The sequence below is a fragment of the Amblyomma americanum genome, chromosome 5 (assembly GCF_052857255.1).
Source record: "Amblyomma americanum isolate KBUSLIRL-KWMA chromosome 5, ASM5285725v1, whole genome shotgun sequence".
Taxonomy (NCBI): Eukaryota; Metazoa; Arthropoda; class Arachnida; order Ixodida; family Ixodidae; genus Amblyomma; species Amblyomma americanum.
The window spans coordinates 11464488-11484612 of record NC_135501.1 but is presented as its reverse complement, the minus strand read 5'-3'; the positions used below and the strand labels follow the sequence as shown (position 1 = coordinate 11484612).

The 20125-nt window shown below is 43.9% G+C and overlaps 1 protein-coding gene across 3 annotated transcripts in view; it reads left to right on the top strand.

Moving 5' to 3' along the window:
• LOC144132294 (protein MIS12 homolog) overlaps window positions 1-20125 on the top strand; it is a 59648-nt gene that overhangs the window by 9830 nt on the left and 29693 nt on the right. For all 3 annotated transcript variants that reach the window (XM_077664603.1, XM_077664604.1, XM_077664605.1), the window contains exon 3: window positions 4294-4392. In XM_077664603.1, the coding sequence (XP_077520729.1) occupies window positions 4294-4392 (99 nt within the window). The remainder of the gene's footprint in view (window positions 1-4293; window positions 4393-20125) is intronic.

Here is a 20125-nt window from a genome sequence, read left to right as displayed (position 1 = left end):
AAAAAAGAAAACTTGTATGTATTTGTGCATGCAAAAATAGGTTCCAGGCTTTGGGTATGCTTGTGGTGCGAGGACTCGTCTAGAATCACTAGCGATGTGATTTTCGTGTCGAATTCAAAGTCGAGAAAAGTATAATGAATGAAGGAAATTGAGACGGGCTTTCTTTCTTCTATCTGCAAGTGGTTCTAAGTCTGCAAGTTTCAGCATGGCGGAAGGAGAGTCGAGGCACCTGTAACGGTTGAAAATAAAGCGAGCTGCCAGACGTTGCATTTTTTCTAGTTTTTGGGCTTTTGTGTAGTGTAGGGGTCCCATACAATGCAGGCATATTCGAGAATTGGCCTTACAATCGATTTATATTCCTTCAGTCTTGGGGCACTAGGGCAACCGCCCATACTGAACCTGAGAAGTCCTAACATTTGGCGTGCTGAGGAACATATATTATCGTTGTGTTTCGTCCATTTGAGACGGGACGTTATTGTGACACCTAGATACTTATATACTTTTACATCTCTGATGGCATTGTTATTTATGTTGTATGTAAAATTAAGTTGCGTAGTCTTTTTACTGATGCACAGAGAAACTTCTGTCAAAATTAATGACCATTTCCCATTCGTTACACCGTTTTTCTAATAATTGTAGATTTGCGTTCAAAGTAAGCCGGTCAGACACAGATTTGATAGTATTAAATAACATAATACAATCATCCGCAAACAGCTTTATGGACACAGAGGGTTCGAGAGCTTCTGTGAGGTCGCTTATATAGATATCGAAGAGTACTGGACCCAAAACTGATCCCGGAGGTACACTTGAGTAGACCTCTAAGAATCCGAGAGGTGGCTCCATCGATTTCGACATCTCTCAGTCAAGGCTACTGGTTTTTACTTTCCGAAAAAATGGCACTAAAGTAGTCGTAAACTGTATTGCGAGGTACACCAGCCAGAAACATATCCCGGTCGTAGCAACCAAGTAATGTGTCTAAATGTATTTTATCGATGAGTTCAGTATTTTTGTTTTTCTTTGTGCTACTCTTATGCAGGATATTATTGATCACTAGACAACAGCCAACAAAAAAATGGTTAGACATCTTTCGCACTGCTACAAATGAGCACACATCGCATTGCTCCAGACCAACGTTTACGTGGTCAAGACATGAAGACACGAGAGTGCCACATAGAAATTCGATGGAAGTGGTACCGCAGATTCGGTACCATTGTCGGCAAGTGTGTTTAAGTAATCCACTACTATTACTGGCTTGTGGTTTTTCAACAGATCGATATTAATATCATCTGTAATGCACACATGGCCTGAGGGAAAGGAAACTGTTCGTTCATTAACATCACTGGCCCTTGGATCTGGTGGATGATAGACAGCTAGTAAAAAAATGCTGAAGGATGAACATGTGCAGCAACAGGCTCTGCTGCAGCAAAAGCAAGATCAGCTGGAGATGAAAGCCAGCTGTTTTTTTATGTATAGCATACGTCAAAAGTTCCCAGGTCACGTGGCCTGGATCTGAGCCGTGTAACGGGGCATCTACGACATCCCGGAACCTCAAAATCTTCTGAGAGGGTAGGGTAAGTGTCATTCTTTGCTCAGGTGCATTGTAGCTTCGTATGCATCTGGTGTGCAAGAACATACTGCTAAAAAGCAGACCCTTTGGCCTGGGAACTTTTGTCGCACCGTGTACCACCTGACATATGAAATCATGCACATGATAGCTGTCCAGAGAATAGCTCGCTCGAGATATTTATCTCTGAGAACAGAAACATCAACCTTATTATACAGCTCTTTACAACTAAAATCATTGCTTTCTCACATTCCATGCACTATGGTGAAGCCATCCTTACGTGCAGCAAGCACGTCATGGAGAGAAGGGAAATATCACAACCCTAGACGCCATGAAGTAAAACTGAGCTGAACTGAGTTCGAGCAGAAAGAACAACTCAGAAACCTGGATAGCTGGATTTCCTTCTGTCTTGCAGACCTAGCCATTTTTCACCCACAGAAACCCTTTTCTTTGGCCGTTGAATGCACAGCCCAAAAGAGCTCTCTGTTTTCCCTGGTCAGGTTTACCACAAAAAATACTTGTCTCTGAACGGGTCTCAAGTTTTCCTTGTTTAGTACTTGTGAATAGCAGCAGAGGGGAATTTGATCCAGGTAGGTGCTGGCTTGACATTCACTGGCAACTTGTGAATAGCAGTTATGTGGCTTGACACAAATGAGTCAACCTTCAGTCTCCGAGTGAGGTCACTCACAACTGCTGCTAGGTCTTCATTTGGTTTTGCAGGGAGCTCATGAATTTCCATGCTTTAGAGCAGTAGCACTTCTAGGTGCATTTTCCGATTTCGGGCATATGTGCGTACTCAAGTCCCTGAAGCCTGCTTTTTGGCAGGCTGCCCACCAGGTTGTGGGCAACCTGCGACACCTGGCAGACCTTCACCTGTGTGAAGGCCTTCAAGGTAAATGTCTTCAGGGTAAAGGCCCTTAGGCCAAATACATTTAGCACGTAAGGACCTCAAGTGCTGCTGCATGATATTCCGCACTTAGCCATGCTAAACTGTTCGCTAATTTTTTTAGAACGGCTCTGCTGCTCTGACTCATCACATCAGTCTTCACTGTTTGAATGACTTCTGCCTGAGAAGACACGCTTGTCCATCTGAAATGCAGTTGCAGCTCAAGATGAGGCACATTCCTACAAGAGTGTCGTACTTGCCAGACAGGAATTGCACAAACGGCCGCACATCGCCTATGGTTGTTTTCAGCTTTGCTATTCCGGTTTCTGAGCAAGCAGCTCATCGAGTTGTGCATGAGTCAGTGAAATGGAGTCAACAGGGCCCTCTTTAATAGACCTGAGAACCTGCAGAGGCCGATGCCAAACGGCCAGAGTGGCACCGCCACTTGTCTCGTTTGTTTGGGAGGTTGTCTCAGCAATACCCGAACATGCAAGTACCCAAGTGAAATTTCAGTGAACAGCTGCAACATTCCATGACCAGGCATATCTTGTTGACAGTGAGTGCAATTTGCATCATACATGACCACTGTGAATCCACAAAGCAGTGGATAGGCTGTTTGATTAAAGATGGGGCATGAGGCAGCCTAACACAAATACCTGCAACGACAAAACGAGCATCGAAGCACGTCCAAGATGTGCTGCCAGCTGCGAGAGATGTTTGTTCAAGGGCCTCTGTTCACTTGTGACCTCCCTGTGGTACTGGCCAAGCTCCCACACAGGTGATTTGGTGTGACATGACAACAGCGGTGAAGAATTTAAAACATAGAGAAAATACTTTTTTATGAGCAAAGGTTGCATTGCCATGGTGGCCCCAGGCAATCAAGTCACACTGGTCATCCAGGGCTGTGCAGGACAGGATGCCTTCCCACGGGGATGAGGGCCACTGGGGAAGGAGTAGGGCCCTTTTCGTTGCATTGGGCAAAGTGTCACGGAAGTTAACGGCACTTTGAAGAACAAACACAAACGAAATACTTTGAATTCAAAAGGTTCTTCAGACTCTCAGTCGAGACGGCCTTTGACAGTTTGTAGGCATTCTGTCTGCAGGTGTCCACCATTTCAGCAGAAGAGAGTTGCCTGATAATTGGACTCCACAACCTGCTTTCATTATTGGTGGATGGTGTCAGCAGAGTGACTATCACTGGCAGGCAACCTCAAAGCCAGTTGCTACTGTAAGGGGAGGCACAGATGATGTTGCGAGTCATCACAAACGTTGCGATCACCAATCTATTCAAAAACATCTCATTATGTACAAATGCTCTACCATGCTGTGTGTAATAATATTTTGATGCAAGAGCGGAATTATGAAAAGCAATGTGTGAGGCTGGACCCATATTCAGTTTGCCTGCCAGACAGTTGCTTGCACATGCATACACAGGCACACGCACACACACGCACCTTGTCATTTGAGCTATTTGGTGCTCAGGTGCTGCGTCTAGCACGGCCACCTTGCGCCAGTCGCCAAAAAAAGCATGGCCGTCTGCTACTTGTCTGCTATGGAGTGTGCCAAATACCTTGCACTATTTGTACGAGAAGAGAATTCGCCGGGAGGCTAGTGCAGAAGAAATCATGTGGTATGAAGGCAGATCTAGTGCCGAAGCGCAGGTGGCACTAGCTGCACTGACAAACTGAACTGGTGCAGAAAGTGCAGCCAAATCGAGGAGACCTGCATCAGAAACCTAATCAGCACAGCTGAGTCAATCACTGTGCCAGTGTCGTGTGCTGCTATGCCGCCCATTTCTATCTTAATGGCTTTGCGCTATTTTTATCTTGCCTTTCTGTCCAAGGCACTCACTCAAGTCCCACCTGATGTCCTGGAGTCTACAGAAGAAGCCATCTTTCAGGCCATGATTCCTGGAATGAACAGTGAAGCCAGCAAGTTGGAGGTGAGCGGCCTTGCAAGTGAGGCTAGGACGTGGATGAGGAGATGCAGAAACTGGTGTGTGTAATCTCCTCAGTGTGTGCTTCGGGTTGAATATAGTTGGACTTCTCAGTTTTTATTTTATTTTAATTCAGTGGACTTTTTTCGGTGTTCATTTCAGAATGCAAGTTGCTATTTTTTTTTCTTGCCGGATATTATTTTTGGCAAATGAATTGCTGACTTTTTTTTCAGTGATTTAATGTGGTACTTCTGTGTGGTCAAAAGTCACTTAGTCTTTCCTGGCATTTTTGTCAGCATGAACAGTTTGTTTGCCAGTAATTAACATAATTTACTGGTAATTTTGCACTTGGAGGTGTGCTTGTAGAAGTAATTGCCATCGTCTTTAAAAAAGTGATGCAAGTTTAATAAGGCAGTGTGCAGACAAAAACGCAACTGAAACCCCTAAGAACTAGGTTTTTCTTCGGATTGTCGCGCTGGGCTGAGCGAGAGGGCAAGGCATCACGTGGTCTGAGTATTGATGACAGCGATGGAACTGGGGCTCACTCGTCGTGGTAGCCTGATACTTTTCATGATGACCATGCATGGTTTTGTGTCACTGTCCTTAATGCAGGGGATAAACCTGCTTAAGCGACTAACTTCTCCAAGCTGGTGATGATGGGGAACAAGCCTCAAATCGTATAGCTGCGCAGCTTATTCTACAATACCACTGTCTCCTCACGGCCCTAGCTTCCTAATTTAGTTCATTTTCAACTTTGACTGAGTGTAATGCGTACTCAGCAGTCAGCTAGCTAAGCCTTGCATGCCAAAAATACTGACCGTTTTTGGTTAAAACTGAATTGCAAGGACTAAATTGGGCGTATGTTTATCAGTCTTTTTTTATTTCATCTGCTAGGAAGAAAAGGTGAGTCAGGCCAATAGAAGTGGCCGATGAGTTGGTTGCAGTTGTTCAGAGCAGCTTTTGTGTTTTCTACCCTCACTCTATTATAATGCGATAGCATTTAGGTTGTCAGCTTAGAAGAGATTTACAGCTTCTTTGCCACAGAACTCCCTGATTGCTCGAGAGGTTCGTGATGTCATCAACACCACGTGACTGCCAGTGGACGAATCATAGGGAATCTGAAAATGTAAGGACCCTCAAAATCAAAAATTCCAAGGGACCCGCAAAATTTTGCAAGTAGGCCCACCCTAGAAAATGGATTAAAGTGGATTAGTTGGTAGGATTAGTATAATCCCATATAGTATTCCAATAGAAGGTACTGGAACATTATAGAAGGTGATGACTTAAGCATGCCATACAAGGGCAGTGGAACTGGTTGCAACCAGAGGTTTGGTTGGAAAAATTGTAAGAGCTTAAGATACTGTTAGAGATGAGGGGTCCTTGAGTGAGCTGACTCTTTCAGCGCCCAGGTCCCTTCTACGAATGACGTTGCCGGACTTGGTTATGAAGGAAACTGTACAGGGGGTTTATTTACATTAATTACAAGATTTAGGAACCCACTGGAGGGTGATGGGGGAAGGTCGGAGGATCTGAGAAGATCTGAGGATGATCGAGGATTCCTCCTCACCGCACTCGTCGTCTGGTTTTAAAAGGGTCCGGTCCCTAGGATTCCCCAGGTTCGAGGAGGTCTTCGCCAGGTTGGGCGTGGCCTAACTTGCCCTGTCGTACACATACACACACCACTTCACATAGGGACACGCCCTCGTCGCATGTCTCGCAGGAGAGAGAGAGGGTGCCGCTGGGACCATCGCCCCCTCAGAGAGAGCGTTGACTTCGCGTCTGAACGAGAGTTCTCACGCTGTCAAGCCGGACACGTCTTCCGGGAAGTCCGAATGGGCGAGGCGCCGGTGAGCCGGCACAGTAGAATGGGTGAGCCACCCCTGCTCGGGTTGGCGGTCGCTAACTGCCTCCGTACCGCATGGGTTGATCTTCCGGGAACAATGTTGTTTACAAACAGCGGCAGAGTCCTCCGTCTCGATTCCAATAACCCAAGCGGGGACAGGCTGTGGGAACCAAGATCCCTATCGCTGTGCAGGGGCCCCGGCTGCAGGTGTCCCGGGCCGACTACGCAGCTAAACCAGACGGGCTGTCGCCAGAATCCTTACAATACTCATTGTAGACACCAGAGCAGGCAACCTAAAGGCTGTCACAGAGGGGGGGATGCGGGGCTAAAATCGTCATTTTTTTTCTCAAAAAGTTTTTAGAGTTGTGTTGTTTTGGATTTCTGATCTTAAAATATTTCTCACCACGGTTGGTTGTTATGTGTGCAGTAGAAGAGAAGAAAATGAGTTCTTTTTATGAGACAGGTCTGCGCGCGCCTATGAATGCTGTTTTCAAGACATGGCTGCAGAACAGGCAAGAAACCGAACACAGAATGAGTGCCTACATTAGAAAGTTTGTTTGCCGCACTTTCCACTCATGTCCATCAGACCACTAAGAAAAGAACACACTTTTGCTTTGTTATTCCCGACTGTGCGCACGCCGGAATTGCAAAAAATTGTCATTGCTGTGCAGTTTTCACTCAACTGTAGACGACCGCTGTCAATTTTTTTTCATCGGTTTATTTGCTTCAGTGCAAAACGGTTTTTTGAAAGTTTTTTTGTAGCCATCCAGTGATTCAACTATCGGATAATTCGGATGCTCTTTCCAGTCCCTTGAGGTAACTGGAGCGTTATTGATAACTTTTTCAACCACAGCCTGTTGGAGACTGCCGTTTGCATAAAAAAAATCAGTGCCTTTGACTTCTGTTTTTTGTTGTTATAACAGTTTTAGCTACATCTGCAGAGACAGATAGTTCCAAAATACCACTTGTATACATAAACATCCATAAAGTAAATCACATTTAGCATTGAATCTTATTAAAAGACTATAGACATCAAATTTTCACTTGCACGTTTTTTCTTTCCAGTGACGCATTAGGCATTATTCTTTATAAAGACGCTATGCCGCTTTTCACTCAAAGATTGTGAAAAGGGGCATAGCATCTTCATGTATAGAATCAGACCTCAGAAATTCTGGTGTGTGTAAATTGCAAGCAAGTTTTGACAGTCTGGTGTGCCGGCTTTAGGCAGCAGGTTAGCCTGTGTCACTTTTGACAGCTGTGGCTGAGGCCCTGATCCGTAAGCAAAAAAGACCAGACCGCCAAAAAAAGAGGGTGGCCGAATATGAAACATACAGGCCAGTGGTGATGGATTGTCTTCATAAGGTCTCCCACCAACTCAAGAGAGTGGCTAGCAGGCATGGAGTCCCTCTGGCGTTTTCTGCTCCGAACAAGCTTTCCAAGCTGTGCTCCCGCACGTGCGGTGATGGAAGGCATGGCTGCCAAATCAGCCATGGGACAACCTTCGTCCCTTGCACCACCGGAGTTGTGTATGCTTTCCCACTCTCGTGTGGAAAGACGTACATCGGGTAAACGGGGCGCTGCATAAATGAGCGACTCAGGGAGCATGTGCTAAATGTAAGGAATAAAATTGGCAAAGGTGCACATCTTGTGTCGCACATTATTGGCTGCAGCAATTTATTTATTTATTTATTTATTTATTTATTTATTACAATACCTTCAGGGCCCCAGTGGGGCGTTACAGAAGGGAGTGGATAAAAAAGTAAAAACAATGCAGCAAAATGAAAACAAAAAGTAAATGGAAAATGTAATGTAATACAGCAAGGAATGAAAAAACGTAAGCTTGAACAAAATACAAATCAAATTACATAAGAAAAGAAAACAGCCTAGTCAAACACATAGTTTTCCGCGGCATTTTTGAATAAACAGGTGTCAGAAATGTCGGCAACCAAGGTGGGCAGGTGGTTCCAATCGCTCACCGTCTTGGGTATAAACGAGTTAAAATATGCATTGCTTCGGCAGTATGGAATGCGTACCTTGTGGCGATGATCCGTGTGAGGTGATATGAACGATGGTTCAAATAGAAGATCCCGTTTTAGCTGATGATTGTGGTAGTAAATCTTGTGAAAGTTAGTATTCGCGCGAGTTTTCTACGAAGGGAAAGGCTAGGAAGGTTCAAAGTATTTTTCATTGTAGTTACACTAGCAGTGCGGGAAAAATTAGACAAAATAAATCGGGCGCTACGATTCTGTACTGACTCTAACTGATTAGTAAGAGTTTCAAGTCCCGGGTCCCACACAGAGCACGCATATTCTAATTTCGATCTAACTAAGGTTTTATAGAGTAGCAGTTTTAAAGAAGATGGAGCCATGGAAAAATTACGACGCAAGTAGCCAAGTATGCGGTTAGCATTGTTAACAATATAATCAACATGTGCCTGCCATGAAAGGTTAGCAGTTATATGAACCCCTAAATATTTATATGTGGTAACTTGCTCAAGGAGAGAACCTGAAATATTGTAGGGAATAAGATTTTCGTTAGCAGACCGGTGTGAAATACACATGACCTTACACTTGTTAGTATTCAGTCTCATGAGCCAAATATTACACCAACTAGATACCTTATTTAGGTCACTTTGAAGTAAGGATGAGTCTGAAGCGGATTTGATTACTCGATAAATAACGCAATCATCTGCGAAAAGCCTAATTGTGGAGTTAATAGAAATTGGTAGATCGTTAATGTATATTAGAAACAATAGCGGCCCGAGCACGGAACCTTGAGGCACGCCGGAGGTAACAGAGCATGGTGAGGAATCAGCGTTATTTGCAGTGACGAATTGAGTTCTGTTAAGCAAAAAACTCTCAATCCATGAAAGAATGTTTGGGTCGATGTTTAGTTTGCCGAGCTTAAAACAAAGTAGTTGGTGATTAACAAGATCGAATGCTTTCTGAAAATCTAAAAATACACAGTCAATGAAAAATTCCTTGTCTAATGCATCAAATAAATCATGGGTGAAGGAAATGAGTTGCGTTTCACAAGAAAATGATTGACGAAAGCCATGCTTATGAGGGAAAAAAAACGAATGATTTTCTAGAAATTTAACCAGATTAGAATAAATGACATGTTCAAACAGTTTACACGGGACACTCGTTAATGATATGGGTCTGTAATTAAGAGCACAATGAGCATCACCAGACTTGAATATTGGTACCACCTTACCCACCTTCCAGTCCCCGGGTAGCTTTCCTGAATTCAAAGATTGCGAAAACAGTGCACACAAGTAAATGGAAGAATAAACACTTGTTTTCTTTAAAAATTTAGAATTTATGTCGTCGATTCCCGAAGACGAAGAAATTTTGAGATTATTAATTAGTCTTTCTATACCAAGACTGTCAAACACAATTGGGTCCATTAATGGATTCTGCACAGGCTGAAAAGAGGGCAGAGAAACAGATGATTGCTGTAAAAAAGTATTTGAGAAGGCGTCGTTTAGCACTTGAGGGCATTCTGATGAAGGAATGGCTGCGCCGCTTCTATCGTTCAGAGCTATTGCTTTATGCTTGGGACCAGAAATGATGTTCCAAAATTTTTTGGCATTATCAATCAACAAAAACGGAAGCGTACTCTGGAAGAAAACCTGCTTGGCGTTTCTTAAGGCTTTTCGATACTCAGATGTTATGGCACGATACACATCCCAGTGATCAGGGCAACCGGTGGTTTTCGCTCTACGATAAACTGGTTTTTTTTTACTTAAAAGGCGTTTTAATGCGGCAGTGAACCACGGGGAACGCTGCTTGCCTGATATGACGTGTAAAGGTATGTGTTTTTGGACGAGAAAATGAACTTTTTCTTTAAAAAGGCGCCAGTTCGTTTCCACAGTACGGTTATAAAAGTTTGGCATGCACTCTCCTAAGAAGATTTCGAGTTCAGCGTTAATCGACGGAAAATTCGCCTTTGAATAAACTCTGATATATTTGGGATTGGGTCGCACACGTGTGCTAGTATCTTTAAGGTCAAACTGGATGAAGGAGTGGTCACTGAGGCCTGGTAGAAATGCCAATGAATGAACTAGCTCAGGAAGCGTAGTTAGAACAAGATCAAGAATGTTAGCGCTAGTAGTGGTGATACGGGTTGGCTGGGTAATGAGCTGAGAAAAATTGAAGTCAGTGCACAGATTTATGAAGCCAATCGTGTCAGGTGACGAATCCAGAGTGGAAGGGAACGCGCCAGACCAAATTATTTTTGGCATGTTGAAATCGCCAAGTAAAAAGATTGGCGAAGAAGGAAACCTAACTAAAATGCGATAGAGCACATCATGAAGTTCACTACAGAAAGACGATGGAGCATTTGGAGGGCGCAGAAGATTACGTCTCAATGATTAATGCGTATAGAGGCACATACAATTTCTAGTGAAGAAACAAGTGACACGTGTGAAGAATGCAGATGATCAGCGACCGCTATCAGAACACCGCCTCCTATTCTGTCTCCAGGGTCACATCGATAAGTAATGAAATCCTTTTCGCAGTTTAGTATTTCATCATTAGAAATCTTTGAATTCAGCCAGGTTTCGGTCAGGACCAGGATGTCTGCATCGCACGTGTCGATGATAGTACACAGATCATCACGCTTGTTAACAACACTACGAATATTAGAGAACAAAACACATATGTCATTTGGAAGCTCATGACCACGAGCAGGTAGCTACGCGGTAGAAAGATCGGCAGGCAAGGCACTACTATCAGGGTTGCGTGGGGATGCTTGGTTATTGATATGATATTCACAGATGCTATCTGATGCCGAAATGTAGATGTAACACTTATTCTTTACGAACAATTTGTTCTGACGAATAGCGTACTTCTCTCCACTTGCTTGTCCAAAGTCAAAAAGTTTTTTACGTGCGTTGCGAGTTGACAAGCAGAAATCTTCCGTAACCTTTATCCCAGCATTTTTCATTTTGCTTCGTTCAGTAAACACGGCTTCTCGGATCTTAAAATTCGTAAACTTGACTATGACAGGACGGCATTTGTCATTCGAAAATTTACCCAGTCGATGCGCGCGTGCTATGGCCTCGCTGGGTTGCTCAAGGTCCATTTCAGAAAGAAGCTTTTCACGCACGAGCTTTGTGCACCACGACCTGGACAGGAGCAGAAATGAACACGCGTGGCTGGCTCTCGATGCATTTATATTAAGAAAAAAGCTGAAGGATGCATCAGCGATATTTCCCTCTCACTTTACTCAGCTGAGTTGAAGTTTCTGTGCTCGCATCGTTGCCTGTAATCTCACATGACTTGAGTTTTTTTGGTCGCTTGCGCAGGTGTGGCTAGAGGTATATATATGCATTGGTTTGAGAAAAATAAAGTACTTGTTAGTGTTGCACCTGTCCTTGTGTTTCTCTCGGGTACGTGGTTTGTCTAATGTTTTGCACACACCGATCATTCGTATTAATATCATGTATCAACTAGGCCCAACAGAAATGTTATTCAGGATTCTTGTGACAACTGCATTTTGGGATGTATGTGAGAGAGAAAAGACTGCGACACTCTGATCAGAGTCTCATGAGAGAACCGGTGTTTTGGTGCTGACTGGGTTGACTGGGTGGGAGAGTGTGGCATAGGAGACAGAGATCATTGCCTGGTGTCCACAATTATATTTTACCTGGCCGACTCAGCCAGGCGTAAACCAGACTGTGCGTAGACTGCGCACAATCTCTTCTGCCCACGCACTGCGCGTAAGCCGGCACAAGTCGTCTTTTTCTTTGGCTGGACCAGTGGAGCATGTGGTAGGCCACTACAAGAGCACTGAAGTGCACATTCACGAAAAGCCATTTGTTCTTCTGGCCCTCCGGGAAGCAGCTATGTGTATACATATATAGAGATAGTCATGTGTCATTTGAATCTGGTTACTGCGTAGTGGAAAAGTTGCATAGACTTAGTGTTTCAGACTCCGTTATCTCCAATGTTACAGGTGCGTATAATTACTCTACTGATCACAATACAGTCTTAAGCGGAGACGTGGGCCTTGAAATTATGAAAAAAATGAAAAAGTTCGATTTGCAAAAAATGGCATATTCGTGATCAATACACTCAAAAGTTCCTGCCTAAAAAATTTAAAGGTCTAAATTCGACCTTCAACTACTAAAATATCTATATATTTCAAAGCCTGGAAATGGCGACTTCGGAGCAAAATGCAGCAGGATTTTGCGCCCGTCGCTTCCAACGACCACGTCTCCAATGGCCGCCATCTTGGTTTAAATTGTGGAGCTATGCTGTTTTTATTTGGCTGAGTCAAACATTTCAAATTTTGTAAACCATAATGTCACCTAACTATACTTCATAGTTATGATGCGTAGACAAAATTTAACAATTTTATATGATGATTTCATCATCATTATCATCAGCCTGACTACACCGACTGCAGGGCAAAGGCCTCTCCCATGTCTCTCCAAATAACCCTGTCCTTTGTCAGCTGCGCCCACCCTTTGCCAGCAAACTTCTTAATCTCATCTGCCCGCCTAACTTGCTGCCGTTCCTGCTACGCTTGACTTCTCTTGGGATCCACTCCGCTACCCTTAAGGACCAGCGGTTATCTTTCCTTCGCATTACATGCTCTGCACAAGCCCATTTCTTCCTCTTGATTTCGACCAGGATGACATTAACCCACTTTTGTTCCCTCACCCACTCGGCCCGCTTCCGCTCTTTTAACGTTACATCTATCATTTTCCTTTCTATGGCTCGGTGCTTTGTCCTTAACTTAAGCTGAACCCTTTTCGTTAGCCTCCACATTTCCACCCCGTAGGTGAGTACCGGTAAGATACAGCTGTTCTTTACCTTTCTCTTGAGGGATATTGGTAAACTGCCATTCATGATCTGAGAGAACCTGGCATATGTGCTCCACCCCATTCTTATCCTTCTTGTTATCTCCCTCTCATGATCCGAATCAGCTGTCACTACCTGCCCTGACTAGACGTATTCCTTTACAACTTCCAGGCTCTCACTGCCAATTGTGAAGTACTGTTCCTTTGCTAGACTGTTGAACATTACCTTGGTGTTCTGCATGTTAATTTTCTAGACCCAGCGTTCTGCTCTGCCTGTCTAACTCATTGATCATGATTTGCAGATCACCTCTTGAGTGACTTATCAAGGCAATGTCATCAGCGAATCGCAGATTATTTAAGTATTCTCCATTTACTCTTATTCCCAACTGTTCCCAATTTAGGCCACGGAATACCTCCTGTAAACAGGCAGTGAATAGCATTGGCGAGATCTTGTCCCCTTGCCTGACGCCCTTCCTTATTCGCATTTTATTGCTGAGTTTATGGAGGACTATGGTAGCTGTGCAGTTGATATATATATCCTCCAGTATTTTGACATAAGGCTCTTCTACCCCTGATTACGCAATGCCTGTATGACTGCTGCTGAGGTTTCCACTGAGTCGAAAGCTTTCTCGTAATCAATGAAGGCTATATATAGAGGTTGGTTATATTTTGCGCATTTCTCTATCACCTGATTGATAGTGTGAATATGATCTATTGTGGAATATCCTTTATGAAAGCTTGCCTGATAATTGGGTTGATAAAAATCTAAGGTTGCCCTGACTCTATTAGCGATTGCCTTAGTAAATACCTTGTAGGCAACAGGTAGGAAGCTGATCGGTCTGTAATTTTTCAAGTCCTTGGCGTCTCCTTTCTTATGAATTAAGTTAATATTTTCATTCTTCCAAGCTTCTGGTACGGTCGAAGTCATAAGGCATTGCGTATACAGGGCGGCTAGTTTTTCTAGCAGAATCTCCCCTCCGTCTTTCAACAGATCTGCTGTTACCTGATCCTCCCCAGCTGCTTTTCCCCTTTCCATTGCTCCTAAGGCTTTCTTTACTTCCTCTTTCGTTACTGGCATGATGACGCATTGCTGTGCGCTACTGTCTTTCTCATTAACATTCTGATTACATTGGCTACTGTATAGATTTGTGTAGAACTCTTTGGCCACTTTGAAATATCTTATTCATATTGCTAATGACATTGCCCTTCTTGTCTTTAAGCGCATACATCTTGGTTTTTTGCCTATGCCTAGTTTCCTCTTTGCCGCTTCTAGGCTACCTCTGTTCTTTAGAGCATGCTTGATTCTCTCCATATTAAACTTCCTTGTGTCGGCTACCTTGCACTTATTTATTAACTTCGATAGCTCTGCCAGTTCTATTCTGTCGGTAGGGTTAGACGGCCTCATGCTTTGGCGTTTTTTTATCAGATCTTTCGTCCCTTGAGATAGCTTCCTGGTATCCTGCCGAACCGTCCGACCGCCTACTTCTACTGCGCACTCCGTAATGATAGCTGTCAGGTTATCGTTCATTGTATGAACATCATGATCGTCTTATTCAGTTAAAGCTGAATATCTGTGCCTCAGCGATATCCTGAATTCCTGTACTTTCCCTGTTACGGCTAACTCATTAATAGACTTCCTGTTCACTAGCTTCTTCTGTTCCCTCTTCAAGTCTAAGCTAATTCAAAACCTTACCGTTCTGTGTGGTCGCTACAGCGCACCTTTCCGAGGACGGCCACATCCTGAACGATGCCAGGTTGAGCGCATAGGATGAAGTCGATTTCATTTTTAGTCTCACCATTGGTGCTCTTCCAGGTCCACTTCCTGTTGTCTCGTTTGTGGAAGAAGGTATTTATGACCCATAAATTGTTTCTATCTGCGAATTCTACTAATAACTCTTCACTGCTATTTCTAGAACCTATCTCATAGTCGCCTACCGCGTGGTCATCAGCCTGCTTCTTGCCCACCTTCGCATTGAAGTCGCCCATCAGTGCAGTGTACTGTGATTTTACTTTATTCATTATTCCACGTTTTTATAGAAGCTTTCTACAATCTGGTCATCATGGCTGGATGTAGGCGCGTAGGCCTGCAACACTTTCAGCTTGTACCTCCTATTAAACCTAATTACGATAGCTGCCTTCCTCTCGTTAATACTATAGAACTCCTCTACGTTACCAGCTATAACCTGATTAATGAGGAACCCCACACCTAGTTTTCGTCTATCCGCTAATCCACGATAGCACAGTATGTGTCCGTCCGTCCTTTAGTACTGTATGCACCTCACCTGTCCTCCTAACTTCACTGAGCCCGATGACAACCTATTTAATGCCCGCTAGTTCCTCGAACAGCAGTGCTAGGCTAGCCTCACTAGATGAGGTTCTAGCGTTGAACGTTGCCAGGTTCAGAATCTAATGGCGGCCCGTCCGGAGGCAGAAATTCTTAGCACCCTCCGCTGTGTCACAGGTCTGACCGCCGCCGTGGTCAGTTGCTCCGCAGCCGCTGGGGACTGATGGCCAAGGGTTAATTGGTTTGTACATAGAAGGTTGTGGCCAAGTACTACACTAGGGTGGCGAAATCCTTTTCTTATGAGGGAGTGCGTTGTTGGTACTGGTCACCGAGATCAGGCCGCACCCCAGGCCTGGTAATGCAATTCCATTGACACGCGAATTTTTTTTTTTAACCTGATGGAGAATTGCCCGGCACCAGGATTCGAACCCCAGTCCTCTTGCACGCGAGGCACATGCTCTACCTCCATGCGATTGCTGTATGTACTTCAACAAAATGATAATCATAGCTCCAGATGGCAGGTCTTTGGCTACAGCCCCACTTCAATTCAAGCCAAAAAAATATAGAAAGTGTCTTAACAACCTGTAAGAATTTAACTATTTAGGCTTCAGTTGTTCTCTCATAATATGAGAACTAAGTGAGAAATGCTGAAACTATATGTATTTCAACACCTGCGTCTTCCCTTAAGTGTAACCTTTATCTAAGACCTTTAAGTGTAACTGTGACTGATATGTATGCATAGATCAGCTGTAGTAAACATTGTTTCTTGAAGTTTTTTTTCAGCGCTACAAAAACGAGAACACAGAAAGAAAGCTGTATACCGGACAGCGTCCGTCCTGTGTACTTCTTTCTTTCTGTGTCCTCGTTTTTGTAGCGCTGAAAAAAACTTCAAGAAACCATGCTTCACCAACTAGCCCCAAAAAGGTGTTTTGTAGTAAACATTGTGTCATGAATATACTGCTCTTCATTCTTGCCATGAAAACACATGCACAGTTGATATACCACTTTAATCACATAGCAATGTCATGCATAACAATGTGAAACAATGGCCACATAGTGTTAACGGACTTAATTTGCATTTGGTGAAACTACACTAATCAACAGTAATTTTTTTAACCTTATTTTGGACCACTGACACCATTCCTGGAAAGGGGGTGGCATGAGTTGGGATGCAAACAATGCATGTTCGTGGAGCAGTGGAGGGCGGACTTTCATGTGGCTGTTCCCATAGTAGCAACCCACTTTCCCACAACAGTAGCAGTGGACCAAAAGAAAATTAGATGTGCATCTCTTGCTCCCACCCAGTCAACCCTGCAGATGTCTGCACCTTCAGAACCAAATGGAATGTTTTTTTTTTGTCTATAATTTGCTTCCCAAGTGGGCCGAATTCTGCTGAAATTTTCATGTTCCAATTTATTGGTTAGGCTACTTTTTTTTTAGAGTTGTTGAGTTTTTATTAACAAAGCTTTTACAAAAGCACATTTCAAACATTGGCAAGGTGAAGAAGAAAAAGGGCATTATCCTAGCCGCACTGCCATAGCTGAGAGCGAGAGCCTTCTGACTTGGACAGACCAGAGACTGCTTCGCTGCCTGAGCGCTGACCTAAGCCCCCGTTACAGCAAAAAGTTATTTAACTCAGTGTTCATTGCCTTATAGTTTTCATGCAGGTGCAAAATCAAAATTGGCATGAATTTTTTTGTGGATGTTGAGTTTTTTTTTGTGAACTCGCGAGTTGGACGAAAACTCGTCTGGTCGGGGACAGTTATAATAAAACATAAAAAGGGGGACGCCGACCAAAAGTAAAAACAACAAAACGACGTTTCGGCTATCGTACGGGAGCCTTGTTCACAATGAGAAGAATTAGGTAATGAATCGGGATTAAATACGTTTGAAAAGAGGGCGCATGGAGAGTGCGTACACACGGGTTAGATTTGCAACGTTGCAATTGAGGGTGTGATGAATAATGATTCGAGGTGAAGGCGACGGTACAGATTCTTATCAGTGCTGGCTTTGTTGTCGCAATTTTCGCCGATTAAAATTCAGTTGTGTATGCAGCCTCTCTATTCCTTCTTGTGAACGCGTCCTTTCCTGCTGGTTTCTTTTTGTAACCATGCACCAACTGGCTCCACAAGCTATGCTTCTTCAATGCAATACCAAATATCGCAAGAGTTTACCGGGACTGCAAGCAGGAGCATTTTAATTAGTGGTAATTGTTGCATCCACAGAGAAGACGTTGGCTTGCAGAAAAGGCTTTACAGTCGACAGAGACAGCAGGCACTGACACATCACTGATGCTTGGGTCGGACAGTACAACTGCCCAAACGCTACCTTCAAGGCCTTTCTATAGGCACAGGAGAAGGGGTAGGAGGTCGCATCGAATAGCAACGCAGCATGAAACGGCGACGCATAGAACTCACAGTAGTGTTCCAAAGAATGCGTGCACAGACCGCAGTGCGCGAATGCAGCAGTAATTACAATCTCAGTATGGACGGCAGTAGCTTAGGGTATTGCAACCTGAGCACGGAAATTGATACAAGCACAGATGATTGAGCATCAATGCAGGCCTCAGTGATCTGTAATAAACTGCGTTGGTCATCATGGCTGCAGTGCATGCCGCAAAGATGTAGTAGTGAAGACGAGGCTGTCGCTATATGCAGTCACGAGTTCGAGGGTAATGCAAGTGGCCGGCCTTCTCTATGAATACTTGAAGCACGCCACTCTGCGCAGACCTTCCCCGAAACTGGACGCAGCGGTGAAGATTTTGGATATGTCGAGTGAGCCGATGTTGCAAAAGTGCACGGCTCGGAGCTCTCCTACGCTGTTCTGTCCACTGTCAGGTGTCAGTGATTCTACGCATTACATGCATGCCAGTTACCAACTTTACCAGCGATAAAATACCTTTCTTTTAATATATTGTGCCTTAGCCTCTGGCTGTTCGCGTTATGCTGAACTGCTGCAACATTGTGTGCTTTCTCTTTCTTAGCACGCTAATCCTGTTAGAAAATGAGTCATTTTCGTGTTGAAGTCTTTTGGGCACATAATGCGGTCACCAAACATTTTTCTTGCGGAAATATCAGCGTCTTTAGGAACTATTTGAGAGAGCGGACGCACTCGAAGCGGGCGTGCCAAGTGCTACTCGTAGGTGCAATGTGGTCGGCCGTGACACCATTGCTTAGAAGGGGGTTCTTGGAGGGAAATTCGCCACTTCATTCTTTAGTTGTATCCAAATTGTACACATCACGGCCATTGTTCGGGTTATGAAACCAAAACAGAAACAGCTTGAGAGAAGAAATTCAATTATAAATTAGTGGTCACAGGTGAATACCACGCGGTGATTCATGTATTCGAATGTCTAACACATCATTTGAAAGGAAACAGGCAACTGAGATCAGGTGTCTTATAAATGCATTGATTAAATTATGCACTTGTTACCAATTCCACAGGGACATTGAAGACAGTGTTGTCTGCTCTTTCTTGTCTCACACATGTTTTGTTATAATTTGGGAGTTGTGACAGCCTGTACGGCATATTCAAAGGTAATGTATTGCTATCCCCTTCCCAGGTTTGTGACATGGCAACGGTGTTACCACAGTCACGCTCTAGTTAGTTTGCGAGCCTTGCATTAGCAAAGGCACAGTTGCCTGTATTGTGTATGGCAACCTCTGCCTTTTGTTTTAGAGGATGATGTCATACCAAAAACAGGGTCCAAAAAAGGGGAACATTTTTTGAAGCATGTTGTCGCACACCTGAAAAGGCGGGCATTTGCAGTGGAGTGGATTTTGCAGTCGGTGAGCTCGCAGGGGTGGCTGCTTGTAGAGAGATGTGATGAGTAGGCATTCCTTGCAGTATGAAGAGAACGTGTCCAGTTCCCTCCTTCTGGAAATGTGATGCTGCTTGTACCGAGTCTACGGGATGTACCCTTTTAGGACACAGATTGAAGCAGATCAGTGCGAGACAGTTGCTAGCGTTGTATCTATAACACTGCTAGTCTCAGTATGAGAGCTCATAAGGTGGGCGGTCAGTACACTTGCAAGCTCAGACGAAATAAAAATGCACTGTGAACAGATTGAGAAATATAGCAGTCAAAAAGCATAACAGCCAAGTAGACAGGCCAACAATCTGCAGTGTAAAACATTGTGTGGACAAGGAAGCATGAACTTGGGCAAGCACGCTCAATACTCTGTGTTCCGTATTTATTGGTTCAGGTTGTGAAAAATTTTCTTGCTCGAACTCATGTAATAGTAGTCGCCGAAACCTGGCTGCATTAGGATATACCAGACGCTGAAGTTACTCCCTTGTAACTATAAAATAGTAAAAAAAGAATCATGAAGACAGAGGTGGGGGAGTTGCCGTAATTATTAAGGACGACATATCATTTTCTATTCTTCTAGATGTGAATGGCGTTGAAACACTATGGGTTATGACCCAATTAGATGACCAGTCTTCGTTGGGGGTTTACAGAACCCCTAATGTCCCAGTGGACGTGCTAGTTAAGCTATGAAGTTTCATGGATTCCTGCCTACTTCCCAATAGCAAAACCCTATTACTTGGGGATTTTAACCTTTCTGGCATTGATTGGTGTTCACAATTATCTGGCACACGAGATGTCCATAGTTGTGAACAGTTGCTTGATCTGACTTCCTCTTATAATTTGGTTCAAGTTGTATCTGATTACACAATGATATGCCCTACAACATCATCCATTTTGGATTTGATTTTTGTTTCTCAATGCATACAAGCATCCGTCTGCAATTGGTGAAGTTGTTGAGGGTTTGTTGGATCATAGGATGGTTTTGACGTT